Source organism: Schistocerca americana, chromosome 7 (genome assembly GCF_021461395.2).
Source record: "Schistocerca americana isolate TAMUIC-IGC-003095 chromosome 7, iqSchAmer2.1, whole genome shotgun sequence".
Taxonomy (NCBI): domain Eukaryota; kingdom Metazoa; phylum Arthropoda; class Insecta; order Orthoptera; family Acrididae; genus Schistocerca; species Schistocerca americana.
The window spans coordinates 573,427,308-573,444,147 of NC_060125.1; the positions used below are offsets into that span (position 1 = coordinate 573,427,308).

At 43.3% G+C, this 16,840-nt stretch overlaps 1 protein-coding gene across 1 annotated transcript in view; it reads right to left on the reverse strand.

The window, feature by feature from the left end:
• The window catches only part of LOC124623099 (odorant receptor coreceptor-like), a 108,977-nt gene extending 92,708 nt beyond the window's left edge, over positions 1-16,269 (reverse strand). Inside the window, exon 1 of the mRNA XM_047148890.1 lies at positions 16,143-16,269. Coding sequence (XP_047004846.1) covers positions 16,143-16,269 — 127 coding nt within the window. The remainder of the gene's footprint in view (positions 1-16,142) is intronic.
• Between the last annotated feature and the right edge of the window lie 571 nt (positions 16,270-16,840).

Below are 16,840 nucleotides of genomic sequence, written 5' to 3' on the forward strand. Positions count from 1 at the left end.
AAATGTACTGTTGTCCCAAGCATATTGCAACAAACGGCGTATTTCTATCGCTGCTCGTTTAGTTTTTATTGCCGTTTCAAATATACCGGTCATTTTTGAAACACCCTGTAGCAGGAAACACAGACAGGCAGTCATGCGAAGTACTGTTGAACATATTTGCTGAAAACTGTCTTGAGAAGTTAATTCGACAGCCCACATGCAACGGAAACATCTCAGATATGTAGATCTTACAGCCACAAAGAGGCCGGACCTTACCGATAACGTCAGTATGGGAAAGGTGATTAGCCGATCATGATGTCATTATAGCAACTATGCTTGTGAAAGTTAATAAATCAGTTAAGCAGACTAGGGGAGTGTTTCTGCTAAAAAGGCCAGATAAACAGTTGTTTGCATCTCATATACCGAGCGAGGTGGCGCAGTCGATTGCACATTGGACGACGATTCAAACCCTCCTCCGGTCATTCCGGTTTAGGTTTTCCATGATTTCCCTAAATTGCTTCAGGCAAAATGGAGACATGATTCCTGCGAAAGGGCACTGCTGACTTCCTTCCCTATCCTTCCTTAATCCGATGGGAGCGATGACCTCATTGTTTTGTGCCCCCCCAAATCAACAAAGCGTCTCACATAGATAGTGAAGTTACATAACATAGTTCCAGTACGATGGACGTAGAGGAATTATGTGCAAACTTTAACGAGACTGTAAATCGTGGTCTGTAGTATTATGTGCCTAGTAAGTGGATTAAGGACAGAAAAGACCCAGCACGGTTTCATAAACGAGATTCGAAAAATGCGGAGGACGCAGAGGCTGCTACACTCTCGGTTCAAAGGAGAACGTGCAAATGACGATTAGAGAAGGTTAGTAGAGGTTCGTGCGTTTGTGTAAAGATCTAAGCACTGCTTCGCCCTTAGATCTTTACACAGACGCACGAACCTCTACTAACCTTGGTCATTACAACCATCGATACATCTTACCGAAACATCTGCCAGAGAATTCGAGAAAACTCTGGTTCTAAGCGAAATCAGTAAGTGGGCTTAAGGCATCCTATCAGTCCCATCTTGATCAGTCTGTAATGGCTGGTGATGATAGCAAAACGAAAGCGAAACATTTAAATTTCACGTTCAAGAAATCGTTCACGCAGGAGAATCGTAGAAACAAATAGGTCACCAGGACCTGAAGGAAACCCCATTCGGTCTTTCATAGAGTACTCTACGTCATTGCCCACTTACGTAGCTTACATTTATCGTGAATCGGTCACCCAGAGCAAGGTCCCAAGCGGCTGGGAAAAAAGCGCAGGTGACTCCTATATATAAGAGGGGAAAAGAACGGATCCACGGAACTACGGACGAGTATTCCTGACATCTCTTTACTGCAGAATCTATTAACATATTCTCAGTTCGAATATACTAAATTCACTTGAGACCGAGAACATTATGTCCACGAATCGGCATGGTTTCAGAAAGTGCGAAACTCAGCTTACCCTTTTCTCACGCCGGCCTGAGTGGCCCAGCGGTTTTAGGCGCTACAGTCTGGAACCGCGCTACTGCTACGGTCGCAGGTTCGACTCCTGCCTCGGGCATGGATGTGTGTGATGTTCTTAGGTTAGTTAGGTTTAAGTAGTTCTAAGTTCTAGGGGACTGATGACCTCAGAAGTTAAGTCCCATAGTGCTCAGAGCCATTTGAACCATTTGAACCTTTTCTCGCAATATATACTACAAACTGTGTATGAAGGGCAACAAGAGATTCTATATTTACAGGTTTCCGAAATGCATTTGGCACTGTACGCCACTTTCCACTATTAACGATGATGTGAGCATACGGAATAGCTTCCCAGATATCTGATCGTCAGCATTGCCCCAGGGAAGTGTTTAACCACCACTGATGTTCTCTATATACATTAACGACTTGGCGGACAAGATGGGCAACAATTTGAGGTTGCTTGCTGGGGATGCGGGGATGCTGTGGTGTACGCAAGATGTCGAAGTTGAGTGACTCAACGAGGATGCAAGATCACTTAGATAAAATTGCTAGTTGGTGTGATGAATGGCAGCTAGTTCTAAATGTAGAGAAATGTAAGTTAATGCGGATTAGTAGGAAAAAACAAACCATTAAATTTTCGGATACAGCATTAGTAGTGCCATTCTTGATGTAGTCACATCGTTTAAATATCTCGACGTAGCGTTGCAAAGCAATGTGAAACGGAACGAGCATTTGAGGATTGTAGTAGGGAAGGCGATTGGTCGACTTCTATTTATTGGGAGAATTTTGGTAAATCTGATTCATCTGTAAAGGAGACCGAAAACAGGACGTTAGTGGGATATATTCTTGAGTACTGCTCGAGTGTTTGGGATCCGTACCAGGTCGGATTAAAGGGAGACATCGAAGCAATTCAGAAGCGGATTGCTAGATTTGCTACCGGTAGATTCGAACTTCACGCTTACGCAGATGCTTCGGGAACTTAAAAATGCGAATACATGGAGAGAATGTAAAGTTCTTTTCGAGGAACACTGTTGAGAAAATTTAGAAAGCCTGATTTAAGGCTGACTGCAGAACGATTGAGTTGCCTCCAACATACATTGCGTATAATAATCACGAAGGTAAGATAAGAGAAATTATGGCTCACACGTAGGAATAATGATAGCCATTTTTCCGTCGTTCTGTCTGTGAGTGGAACAGCAAAGGAAATTACTAGTAGTGGTGCGGTGCACCCTCCGACACGCGGGGTGAGGCGACGGTGGGGCATCGATGAAGATGCAGATGTGTGCACTTTCTTTATCGCGTCAAGTGATCGTAACATTACCACGTGGCATTCAGTCTCGTGGTGGGCAGTGGTCACGATGTCTGTCAAATGAAAACGAGGGAGGTGGAAACAAGGCAAATAGACTGTTTATCATTTCAAATGTAATCGCCATAACTCGAAACACCTATCGCACGCTGTGAGACAAGACGGTTAGTGCCTTCATGGAGACTACTTGCGGTTCCATACGTAACCCATGATTGTTCCCAGGCGTGCACTTCTTCGTCCGGACCAGATCAATGGATTTCTTCAGGGCTCCAACGTATGCCTTCCTTCAGGGCTCCCAAAATATGGAAATATGGAGGGCTTACAAAATACGGCTCACGAGGACAGATCGGGGATATACAGAGCATGTATAAATGCTTCCCTATTAAAGTTATGCAGCGTAATGGAAACAATCTTGGCAACATCTGGGCGGGCATTTTGTTGGCAGATTGTTCCGAAAACGATGTAGACGTTCCCCAGGTTGTTCTGAAAACGCTGCAGACGTTTCCATTGGAAGTAGTCACTCATACTCTTTACACTCTCGATCTCTCTCCATTCAGTTTCCATATTTTTTGAGCCCTGAAAAAGACACCCAATTAGCTTCGGCCGAATGTGTGCATGTCTGGATATAATCATGGTTCCATAGGCAATCGCAGACACTGACCGTCTTGTATGTCAGTGGAAACAATGTGTTAACAAATATGGAGATTACTTTTGAAAAAAATAAATAGTTTACTTAGTTTCTTTTCATCTGACTCGTTTGCGTTTTGCTGCTCTTATAGTAATGTCTGTATAACACTCCCCTCCCGATATGAACTTTACATCTGTCGATTTCCTGCCTCTACGTAGGAAGTGCAGAATTCTATCTGCAGAGAAGTAAATGCAGGCGAAAATACTGAACGACGCTCTGTTAGCCCACGTTTTCTTCAGAACATGGTCGAGAAGAAGCGAAAAGATTGCATTCCGGAAGCTAAGTAAAACTACTTCAATGTCGACGCCTGCGCTTATTGGGTTAACTGAAACGTAATTCCTCCACCTTCGTAACTCTTTTCAACAGTTGGCAGAATTGGTATGAGGCAGGTACTCCCTTGTTCCGTAGCCTCTTCTCTACAGCTTCAGTTGGCTGTAAGTCTTAGCGTCAAACATTTGTGCTGTTACAGTGTAAAGTATGGAACCCTGCGCAGACGGTCGGTCAATGAGATTTAAGCAACGTGCAGTCACTGAATTTTTGACAGCAGAAGGTGTCAGCCCAAAGGAGATCCATCAGAGAATGAAAGCAGTTTATGGTGATTGTGTTGATGTGACTACTGTGCGTCAGTGGGCAAGTAAGTTGAACGATGTTGAGGCGAGAACATCTGATCTGCGTAACAAACAAAGAGTTGGACGTCCTGTGACAGCAGCCACTGAATTTCACAAGCAAAATTTTGACAGATTGATTCAGGACGATCGATCTATCACTAAGAGAGAAATTGTAAGCACAACTGGCATTTCACAAGAACGTGTGTGTCACATTATGGGTTTGCTTGGCCATCGGAGGATCTGTGCATGATGGACACCCTGGATGCTGACTCCTGAAATGAATGCGCACAGACCTGAGATTTTCCAGGAACTCCTCTCGTGTAACGAGAATGAAGGTGACGCCTTTCTCCATTCAAATGTGACAGCAGATAATGAAAGATGATCTGCGGGGACATCATTATGCTTCTCAAGAAGACGTTGAGAGAACTGAGAGACTGTGGTTGTGGAAGCAAGGTGTCAACTTCTTCCGTGACGCCTTCAGGAAACTTGTTCATCGTTGGCAGAAATGTATCCAACTCGTTTATGATTACGTGGAAAAACGAATATTGGTAACTAAAGATTACATTCTGAGGATTATTTCTGCATTTATTATTAAAATATTCCCATCCAAACACAGTTAACGAAAGTGGAGGCGTAACTTTTCATTCAACCCTCATACCTAGGAATGAATATAGCGAGTTGAGTTCCAGAGATCTTTGTGTGCAGAATCCTTGTTGATTTTTGTAGAGAAGATTTCCGTCCCTCAAAACTTTTCATTTCACAGCAATATTATTTATTTATTTATTTTTAATTTCATAATTCTTATTCTTTAATTTCCCTCCTCCGTAGCAGTGTCGTCACCGAGGCTGACTGCCATGCGGGAGACCTGGGTTCGAATCTCGGTACTACCAGGGACTTTTACTTGGTGTGAGGACTTGTACAGGGAGCACTAAGCCTCGCGAGAACAACTGGGGAGGTGCTCAACCGGTTAGTAGTGGTTCCAAGTTCAAGAAACCTGAAAAAGACAGGAAGAACGGTGTGGTGATGATACACCCCTCCATACCGCATCCGATGACGCCGTTGGCGGAAGATAATTGGACGGACAAAATTGTGTGGACTCCTAAGGTACCAAACTGTCCCTAGACTTACAAACTGCTTAAACTTAAACGACACATACACCCATGCCCGATGGAGGACTCGAGCCTCTGGCGGGAGAGGCCACTGAATCCGCGACATGGAGCCTCAAACCGCGTGGCCACACCGCGCGGCTGACAGGACGGTCGACATAACCAGACTAGAATCGGACTAGAATTGGAACCTTTCCTATTCTTGTAAGTGGATGGGAGAAAACCACAACAGCTGCGTCAAAATCATTTATTTGTTTATTTATTTACACATCTAGTTCCGTAAGACCAAATTTAGGATCAAATCTCCAAGATCATGGATCGTTTCTGTATATGAAATCACATCATAGAAGTAATAAAAGATAAAATAGAATGTTTATGAACCCAAAGAAGTCAAGCAATAAGATTAAGCAAATGCAGTCAACAATATAACATAGGAAACAACTCAGTTTTTCAAGGAACTGTTAAATAGAACAGAAGGAGTCACCCATGAGGAAAGTCTTCAGTGTCGATTTGAAAGCGAATGGATTACTGCTAAGGTTTTTGAGTTCCTGCGTCAGCTTACTGATAATAGATGCAGCGGTATACTGCACACCTTTCTGCGCAAGAATTAAGGAAATGTGATGCAAATACAGATTGGCTTCCTGAGTGGTATTAACTGAGTGAAAGCTGCTGATTCTCGGCAATAATCTGATTAATCTGATATTGTTAACAAGTAACGACAGCAAAGAATATATATATATTGGGAGGCCAATGTCAGAATACCCAGCCTAACAAACAGGTGTCAGCAAGAGGTTCGCGAAGTTACATCACTAACTGTCCGAGCTGCTCGTTTCTGTGCCCAAAATATCCTTTGAAAATGGAAAGAGCTACCCCAAAGTATAAAGCTATACGACATAAGCGAATGAAACTAAGCGAAGTAGATTAATTTTCGTGTCGAACGATCACTTACTTCAGACACCGTTCGAATAGTACAATTGGAAGCATTATGTCTCTCAACAAGATCCTGAATGTGAGCTTTCGACGACGGTTTTCTATCTGAACACCTAGAAATTTGAACTGTTCAGTTTCACTAATCATACGCCCATTAATGAAATTAAAACGTCTGATTTTGTTGAATTGTGTGTTATAAACCGTAAAAACTCAGTCTTACCATGATTTAGCGTTAGTTTATTTTATAAAAGCCATGAACGTATGTCATGAACTGCACTGTTTGAAACAGGGTCAATGTTGCACAAACAACCTTTTACTACCAAGCTAGTGGCATAAGCAAATAAAAATATTTTAGAATTACCTATAATACTAGAGGACACATCTTTTATACAAATAACGAACAGGAATGGCCCCAGCACTGATCCATGGGGCACCCCAATTTGACCGCACCCGATTTAGACCCCACATCGCAGCCATTCTCAACACAGTGAATAATGACCCTTTGCTGTTAACGTAGAAGGGGCATATTTGCGAGCTGCTCCCCATATTCTATAATCGTCAACCCTCTGGAGCACTGTTTTGTGGTCAACACAATCAAATGGCTTCGTTCAATCCTAAATTATGCCTAGCGTTCAAAACATTTTGTTTCATCCACCCAATATCTGACAGAGGAAATAGAGTATAGCATTTTCTGTTGTTAAACAACTTCTAAAGTCGAACTGTACATTTAATAACAAATTAGGTGTGACTAAAATGATCAATTATCCTTACATACACAGCCTATTCAAAAAACTGAACAAACAGTGACGGCATAGAAATAGGTCTAAAATTTTCTACATTATCCCAATCTCCCCTTTTATAATGCGGCTTTGCTACTGAGTAAAGTGAGTTTCAGGAAACTGACCATTCTTAAAGGAATCATCACAAATATGACTAAGTACAGGGCTAACATGTGCAGAAAATTACTTTAATATTCTGCTAGGCACTCCATCATATCCTTGAGAGTCCTTAGTCATCAGTGGTTTAATTATTGACTCAGTCTCCCCCTTGTCTGTATCACAGAGTAGTATTCCAGACATCAATCTCGGAAAGGCATTTGCCAAGTAAGATAAATGATTCCCTGTAGAAACTAGGTTCTTATTTGATCCACCAGAAATGCTCAGAAAATGATTGTTAAATACTGTACATATATCTGACTTATTAGTAACAAACATATTTTTACTACGAACTGGCTTAGTATCAGCGACCTTGTGCTGCTGACCAGACACTTCCTTCACAACTGACGATACGGTTCGAATTTCATCCAGTGATTTAGCTATTCAATTTGCATACCACTTACGCTTTGCTTTCCTAATAACATTTTTAAGCATCTTATAATACCGTTTGTAATGGGCTACTGTAGCTTCATTGTGACTAATTTTATCATTTTGAAGTAATTCCAGCTTTGTTCTATATAATATTATTATCCCAGTAGTTTCAGTCCTGAACCGGACTGCTGCTACTGTCGCAGGTCCGAATTCTGCCTCGGGCATGGATGTGTGTGATGTCCTTAGGTTAGTTAGGTTTTAGTAGTTTGTAAGTCTAGGGGCTGATGACCTCAGATGTTAAGGCCATAGTGCTTAGAGCCATTTGAACCATTTTTATCGCACTAGTCAGCCACCCAGGCTGCCTTTTACTGTCAGTTTCGTGATGTTATAGTCACATCTTCAGGTAAGAAGCTGTTGATCTTTCATTACATAATGTCCTTCAGACTGCATAAGGGTAACCGATGAAGTCCCCAATCTTCCAACACGAAATTGACGTCACATGGCAAACAACCGTCATGAATAAAATAACAGGAAAAAGGCATAGCCCACACATACGTGAGACATCTGTACAGGCACCAGTCATTTATACTGGTGTCACATAAGCACAATTAGCAATCCACATCCAAGAAACACTGAGCATCGGCGCCGTAGCTATAATGCCACGAGACTATTCGTTATGTTATTTCTGCCGCAACTGTTTGTTTTTCAGTCAGTTCAAATGTACGAATATCTTCACAACTGTAGTTGCCCCACACACCAAGTTACCTGCACTATTTTTTAATCCGTACTTCAATCGCATTTAGAGCCATACTTCTTCCCACATACACCTATGTAACATAAATTTTTAGTGGTTTATAGTACAGACAAACAAGTATCCGAATGACTGTTCGCAAATCACACAAACGTTAATTCAACCACAGGAGGCATCAACCTCAGAAAGTTTAATACGGCCTCTAGCTGCGATGTACCCTTAGTTGGAGAAAATGAGAGTCCGTAAGTTTCAGGGGCGTCTCATGCAGCCAAATCCTGACGTTGTTAATCAGATCCCACAGTGTCACCAAACTGCTGGCAAGGTAACAGTTATGTTCCACTCGCTCTTCCCAACAGCCCCAGACGTTTTGTATGAGATTAAGGTAATGATATTTAGGGGGCCAGTCGAGGTTCAGCTTGGCATCTGAGCGGGAACTATATGCGTACAGCCCTGCGAACACGACTTTTGACAAGATGGGAGCATCACACTCATCACGAAGACGTAGATGGAAGGTCACCAAGAATGATGAAAGAAACATCTTGGTTCATACCCACAGTGACGTGAATGCGGAGGGAGAAAGTCATGATACAAAAAACACCACAGAATCACCTCCAGGCACCTCTCAAGCACTTCTCGTTAAACGTCCCATTACACTTTCGATACAAACGACGCTTTGCATAACTTGAAAAGAGGTAACAATGTGACTTGACGAAGCACACTACACGGCTCCAACCACTTCAATTACTGTGTTACCTGAAGACGTTCTGCTTCATGTGCGACAGTTATCAATGACCTTTCGCGGACACCCCAAGTATCTTTCGCAAGGTTCTGTGTACTATGTTCGCCCGGGAACTGATTTCGACAGGTTTTTTTTCAATGACAGCGGTAACACATGTCCGCTTTGATATCGACCAGTAAACACCCCATTCCTTGACGAACGGCCATGTGTAAAACAGATTCACATGTGATTATTTTACGAATGAGGTAATGTTTTAAGTAAAGTATCTGACAATAGGCATGGAAGTGAGAAAAAATTACTTAAAGATTTCAAATCATGCGTAAAATTTGAACTATCAAGCACTGAATGGGTATAGTTTGAGGAATCTGCCTTCTGTTTTAAGCAGAATCATATTTTTCACGCATCTTAATGCTAAAGGCGTCCTTTCTCATGAGCTATAAGTCGCAGAACGATATAGCTTAGCAGGTACCTGCAGTGGTATACGCGGAGAGCGTCTGTAATATTTTTCGGCAATACAGTCAGTTCTAAAGAAGCAATAAATTAAAATGTCGTTGCTGATGCTACAATTTTACTGTATGAACAGCGAAAAGGTAATAAGCGATAAATTTTTCTCCTTTCAACGTTTTGTGTGCGTTCTTAGAGAGAAAATATTTCGTGAAGGTTTTAAAGTGTGTGCAAAACTTAGTGGAAGATGCAAAGTGCTCTCCTTTTGAAATACTCGGTAAGTATAGTCTGGGTTATTTGCACGCACAATTTCTCGTTGTACCACTTATTGTGATAAATCTTTAACGTAAGATTAGGCCTATAATTTACACAGATTATGACAGCAATTTAAATTTTTACATTCGGTCAATAACTGTATGAAATGCAGTTAGTTGGTTGGTTGGTTGTTTTGGGGAAGGAGACCAGACAGCGAGGTCATCGGTCTCATCGGATTAGGGAAGGACGGGGAAGGAAGTCGGCCGTGCCCTATGAAAGGAACTGTGGTGTCACCGCCAGACACCACACTTGCTAGGTGGTAGCTTTTAAATCGGCCGCGGTCCGGTAGTATACGTCGGACCCGCGTGTCGCCTCTGTCAGTGATTGCAGACCGAGCGCCACCACACGGCAGATCTAGAGAGACGTACTAGCACTCGCCCCAGTTGTACAGCCGACTTTGCTAGCGACGCCACACTGACAAATACGCTCTCATTTGCCGAGACGATAGTTAGCATAGCCTTCAGCTAAGTCAATTGCTACGACCTAGCAAGGCGCCATCACCAAGTTTATATTGAGATGATAATAATGTATCAACAAGACCAATGTTCACCAATTGTGGGTTAAAGTTAAGTATTCCAGCAGCTACGTACTTTTCTTTATAGCATTCATTACGTATCCTGTTTCAGACCTCACGCCAGCCTGCGTGAGTTTAAGCGTGTGCCTTTCGGCTTCCTCTCATTGTGTCTAGGCTGTCTTGCCTAGACACAACAGGAACCATCCCAGCATTTGCCTGGAGCGATTTAGGGAAATCACGGAAAACCTAAATCAGGCTGGCCGGACGCGGGATTGAACCGTCGTCCTTCCGAATGCGAGTACAGTGTCTAACCACTGCGCCACCTCGCTCGGTGTAGTTAGTAAACTCAACCGTGGTCACACATAAGATTTTATTTATATACGGTCACGACAGTGTTTACTAACAAAAATATAATGTTATTAGATCGCTGAACAAGGTACCTAAAATGTTTAACTGTATGAAATGTTGAATATCAAACTTTTACAGGGCGTGGTAACCGTTACCCAACCTGACCTGGATTGGCTGTACAGGGGCAGTGATGTGACAAATGGAATGTAAGTAAGTAAACCATTAAATGTATCAACAGCAATCGTCGTTGCCTGTTCAAAAAAATGGCTCTGAGCACTATGGGACTTAACATCTATGGTCATCAGTCCCCTAGAACTTAGAACTACTTAAACCTAACTAACCTAAGGACATCACACAACACCCAGTCATCACGAGGCAGATCGTTGCCTGTTAATACATTTATGCCACTGTGAGACGAGACGGTGAATGCCTTCATGGAGTGATGTTTGCGGTCACCTATGGAACCATTTACATCTACAATGAAGAGCAAAAGATACTGGTACACCTGCCTAATACCGTGTAGGGCCCTCGCGAGCCTGCAGAAGTGCCGTAACACGACGTGGCATGGACTCGACTAACGTCTGAAGTAGAGCTGGAGGAATCTGGCACTTTCAATCCTGCATGGCTGTCCATAAATCCGTAAGACTATGTGGGGTTGTACATCTCTTCTGGACAGCACGTTGCAAGGCATCCCATATATGCATGATAATGTTTTTGTTTGGGGAGTTTGGTGGGCAGCGGAAGTGTTTAAGCATGTAACAGTGTTGCTGGAGCTACTCAGTAGCAATTCTGGACGTTTAGGATGCCGCATTGTCCTGCTAGAATTGCCCGAGTCCGTCGGAATGCACAATGGACATGGATGGATGGAGGTGATCAGACAGTAGGCTTATGTACGTGTCACCTGTATCTAGACGTAACAGAGGTATCATAGCTCTCCGGCTGCACACGCCCCACACCACTACAGAGCCATCACCACGTTGAACAGTGCTCTGTTGAAATCCAAGTTCCATGGATTCACGAAGCTGTTTCCATAGCCGTACACGTCCATTGATTCGATTCAGTTAGAAACGAGACTCGTACGACCAGGCAACATGTTTCCAGTCATCAACAGTCGCATGTCGGTGATGATGAGCGCAGATGAGGCGTAAAGCTTTGTGTCGTGCAGTCATCAAGGGTGCACGAGTGGGCGTTCGGCACCGAAAGCACAGACCGATGATGTTCCGTCGAATGGCTCGCACGCTGACACTAGTAGATGGCCCGGCATTTGAATCTGCGGCAATTTGCGGGAGCGTTGCACTTCTGTCACGCTGAACGATTCTCTTGAGTCATTGTTGGTTCCGTTCCTGCAGGACCAGTTTCCGGCCTCAGCGACGTCGGAGATTTGATGTTTTGCCCGATTCCTAATATTGACGGTACACTCGTGACTTGGTCGTACGAGAAACTCCCCACTTCATTGCTACCTCGGAGATGCTGTGTCCCTTCGCTCGTGCGCCGACTATGACATCACGTTCAAACTCATCTAAATCTTGATAAACTGTCATTGTAGCAGCAGTAACCGATCTGACAACTGCGCCAGACGCTTTTCTTATATAGGCGTTGCCGATCGCACCGCCATATTCTGCTTGTTTACATCTCTCTATATTTGATTGGTTCAAATGGCTCAGAGCACTATGGGACTTAACATCTATGGTAATCAGTCCCCTAGAACTTAGAACTACTTAAACCTAACTAACCTAAGGACATCACACAACACCCAGTCATCACGAGACAGAGAAAATCCCTGATCCCGCCGGGAATCGAACCCGGGCGTGGGAAGCGAGAACGCTACCGCACGACCACGAGCTGCGGACTCTGTGTTTGAGTACGCATGTATACGCCAGTTTCTTTGGCGCTTCACTGTACATATGTATTCAATCCTGTAATACTAGGATTCCTATAGTTTCCTATTCCACTCGCATTGGCCCTGATTTCTCTTATATTACCTTGGTTGTCCTTAGAAGAAATGCATGTTGCCGGCAGTAGAATGGATTTGATGTCAGCTTCAAATGCTGGTTCTCCAAATTTTCTCGGTAGTGTTCCTCGAGAAGCACGTCGCCTTCACTTTTGAGTTCCTGGAGCATCTCCGTAACACCTGTGTGTAGTTCGAACGAACCGGCAGCAAATCTAACAGCCCCCTATTGAATCACTTACATGTTTTCCCTAAATCATATCTGGTTAGGACCCGAAACATTAGACTTGTACTCAAGAACAGCTCGCACGGTGTCCTATATGCGGTCACCTTTATAGATGAAATACACTTTCCAAAAACGCTCTCCATCAACCGAAGTCGAACATTCGCCTTGCCAAGCAGAATCCTCACATGCTCATTCCCTTTTTTATCGCTTTGCAGGGTTACTTCCAGATATTAAAACGGCGTGTATCTGTCAAGCACGCAACTACTAATGCTTTATGCGAACATTACGGGTTTGTTTGTCCTACTGATTCTCATTAACATACTTTTTTTTTTTTTTTACTTTTAGAGCTAGCTACCGTTCGTCACACTAAGTTCAAATTTTGTACACGTCATCTTGTATCATCCTACGGTAACTCATCTTCGACAGCTTTCCGTACGCCACAGAATCTTCATCGATCAACAGCAGATTACTGCCCACCCTGTCTGTCAAAAATTTTATGTATATAGAAAATAATAAGGGTCCTATCACACTTTCCTGGGTCACTCCTGACGACGCATCTGTCTCTGATGAACACTCCCCGTCGAGGACAACAACTGGGCTCTATTAGTTAAAAAGTCCATGAGCAACTCAGATTTCTGGAAACTATTCAGTATGCTCACAGCATCGTTACAAGTGGAAAGCGGCGTACTGTATCAAATGTATATCAGAAATCTACAAATATGGAATCTGCCTGTTACCCTTCATCCATAGTGCGCAGTATATCGTGTGAATAAAGTGCAAGCAGAAGGTCACACTAGGAATGCTTTCTAAATCCGTGCCGATTCGTGGACATGAACTTTTCGGTTTATAGGAAATTTTTTATTTTCGAACTCAGAATATGTTCTAGAATTCTCCAGTAAACCAATGCTAAGGATATTTGTCTATAATTTTGCCTGGTCCTATTTTCTTCACTCTTCTTATGTACATGAGTTGTAGGTAGGTTCTTTAGGTTTTTATGTTGGTAACGCCACGTAGCGCTCTGTATGAAAATCACTGACTGTGGTGTGTGCAGTCTGTGTTTGCATTGTTGGAATTTTTGCTATTGTAGTGTTGGGCAGTTGGATGTGAACAGCGTGTAGCGTTGCGCAGTTGGAGGTGAGCGGACAATCTGCACGTGTGTCCATCAGAAAGAGTAAATTTGTAATACTGTATATCATATATATGATAACTTTTGAATATCATTAAGGTAAATACATTGTTTGTTCAAATGGCTCTGAGCACTATGGGACATAACATCAATGGTCATCAGTCCCCTAGAACTTAGAACTACTTAAACCTAACCAACCTAAGGACATCACACAACACCCAGCCATCACGAGGCAGAGAAAATCCCTGACCCCGCCGGGAATCGAACCCGGGAACCCGGGCGTGGGAAGCGAGAACGCTACCGCACGACCACGAGATGCGGGCCATTGTTTGTTCTCTATCAAAATCTTTAATTTGCTAACTATGCCTATCAGTAGTTGGTGCCTTCAGTACTTAGAATCTTTTATTTAGCTGCCAGTAGTAGCGCTCGCTGTGTTGCAGTAGTTCGAGTAACGAAGATTTTTGTGAGGTAAGTGATTCATGAAAGGTATAGGTCATTGTTAGTCAGGGCCATTTGTTTGTAGGGATTATTGAAAGTCAGATTGCGTTGCGCTAAAAAAAAAAATTGTGTGTCAGTTAAGTGTTGATCAGAATAAGTAAAGAGAGAAATGTCTGAGTACGTTCAGTTTTGCTCAGCTGTTTGAAAATCAAATAACGTAAGAGGTTTATCAGCACAGTAATTCATTAATTTTCTAAGGCGATGTTTCAGAGTCACCTCCGCTTTATTCAAGCCGCGTGGAACTTTTCACTGGACGAGAGATTCACGATTACAAGCTAAGTAAGGGGCCAGTGCTTTAGAGTACTCTTTGTCAAACCGAAATGGTATTCGAGCCAGAACAGTCGACATACTTGTTTTGAACTCTTTGAGGTATTTTCTTCGCCATGGATGCTTAATACTTTCTCATCCAAATGGGACTCTGCGCGATGGTCAAAAGACGTTATGTTTCTACGATTTCGTACGCGCTGTCTTCAGCTGCCACACCAGACTGGTTAATGAGTGTCTGTGTGGAGCCCTTAGATCGGCTCAGCGATTTTACATAGGACCAGAATTTTATCTTGTTCTCTAGCAGATGTTTTGGTAAGGTATGACGGTGGTACCTGTTGTGTGCTTCTTTACAGACGCACGAATCTGTGCTACACTTTGCCTGTTGTCATTTGCGCGTTCTCTTTCCAACCGAGAGTACTACAGCCATTGCGTCTAAAGCATTTTTAGAATTTCGTTCCTAAGCCACGGTGGATCTTTTCCGTCCTTAGTGCACTAACAGGGCACATACTTGTTCAGAGCACGATTTACAGCGTCATTAAACTATTCCTCTATGTCCAGTATACTGGAACTAAACCACTGAAATTCGTTTGTCTAAGTGAGATGCTTAACGTGCTTATTCACTCTTTGTAGCAGTAATACTCACTTAATCTTCTAGACTGATTTATTAACTTTTGTAACCATGGTGGCCGTGATGACACCATGATGACTAATCTCCGTTTGTACACAGACGTCATCGATAAAGTCCGGCTGTTTGTAACTACAAGGTATATTTCCTTGGCGTGTGGGCTACCGAGCTACCTCCTGAAGACCGTTCTCGGAAGACATGTTCAAAAGTACTTCGTATGACTCTCTCTCTGCATCCCCTGGAATGAATCCATAGACTTCGCAGTCTATACTCTGTATGTTAAAGTCTCGTTATTATACCCAGGATTGCACCTCCTCGTCCGAAGCAAATCGACACCATGAAAGCCTTTTCTCCTGGCTCCAAAAATATAAAATTCGCATAGGGAAGGTCTGGATTGTATGGAGGAAGTGTAATTGTTTCCCAACGAAAGTTTTGTAATGTAGTCGAAACAATCTTGGAAACAAGTGGGGCTCCCACCGCGAAGATGTGCATTCCTGAGTACAATCATGATTCGCTGGACAACCACAAACATTTTTCCGTGAAGGGATTGACCGTCTTGTTTCACAGCGGATAAAGAATATGTTGTAGGTTGTGGCGATTATTTTTGAAATAATTGACAGTTTCCTTACTTTTCTTCCATCGGTTTCGTTTTCACTTGCTTGCCCTTACAAATTCTAGACACGTGACCCTCGCCTCCACTGCCTGTCGATTAAGATGATCTTTATTCCACCACTCTTGTTCTGCAATGCTACATGGCATATTTGGCAAACGATCTGAATGGCGATGTAACAAGGAAATATTCCGTCACTTTGGCCTGTGACTAAGGCCACCCTAAGAGCCATCCTCTGTGCACCCTGCACTGCTCGTCTGGAGGAAAGGTGACGCAGAAGCAGAGAGCAGGCAGACCACACGGTCTCACCTGGTAGCGCCCGCCGCCGCTGCCGCCCGCTGCGACGCCCATGCCGGCCCACGAGGCACTGCCACCCCCTTGCCACCCCCGGTCCGCCACTGCAATTATTCATGAGGGGCCGTGCGGGCGGAGGCATGGCCTGCAAGGCCAGCCTAGCCACGCCCCCCTTACTCCGCCCCCGGCCTTACTTCTTCGCCGCACGCCAGATTTCCCACAGTGCTGTTGCAGAAGTTGTTCTTCTTAGTCTGGCTTCGCACGCCTGCTAATGCAATATGCAGCCGGCGGGAAAATTTTACGGTCTCTCTCTCTCCCTGTCTCCGAAGGCCGAAGTAACTGAATTAAATCCCTTCCCGGTAAGAAGTATCTGACAATAAAAGTTAGTGCGAAAGCGTGATAGCTGTGCTTTCCGAATTAGCATACAAAAGAAAGACATTACGTTGTACTCCTGTGGATTTTTCCAGCTGTCTACATGTAGACAGAAGGATATTTCAGAAAACTTCTTTAAATTCCTAACCCGAGTATACAGCTATTAAGCAAATCTCGAAAATAATGGCAAAGGATTTACTCTAAGTCTTATTACTACTCGACCACGCTGCTCTCATAAGTTACGTAACATAGGAATAATAACTTTTTATTTCCAAATGAATTTCCTATCGTTAAGAGATATAATCGAAGAATTATTTGTCACTGCAACTGGATGTTGTTAT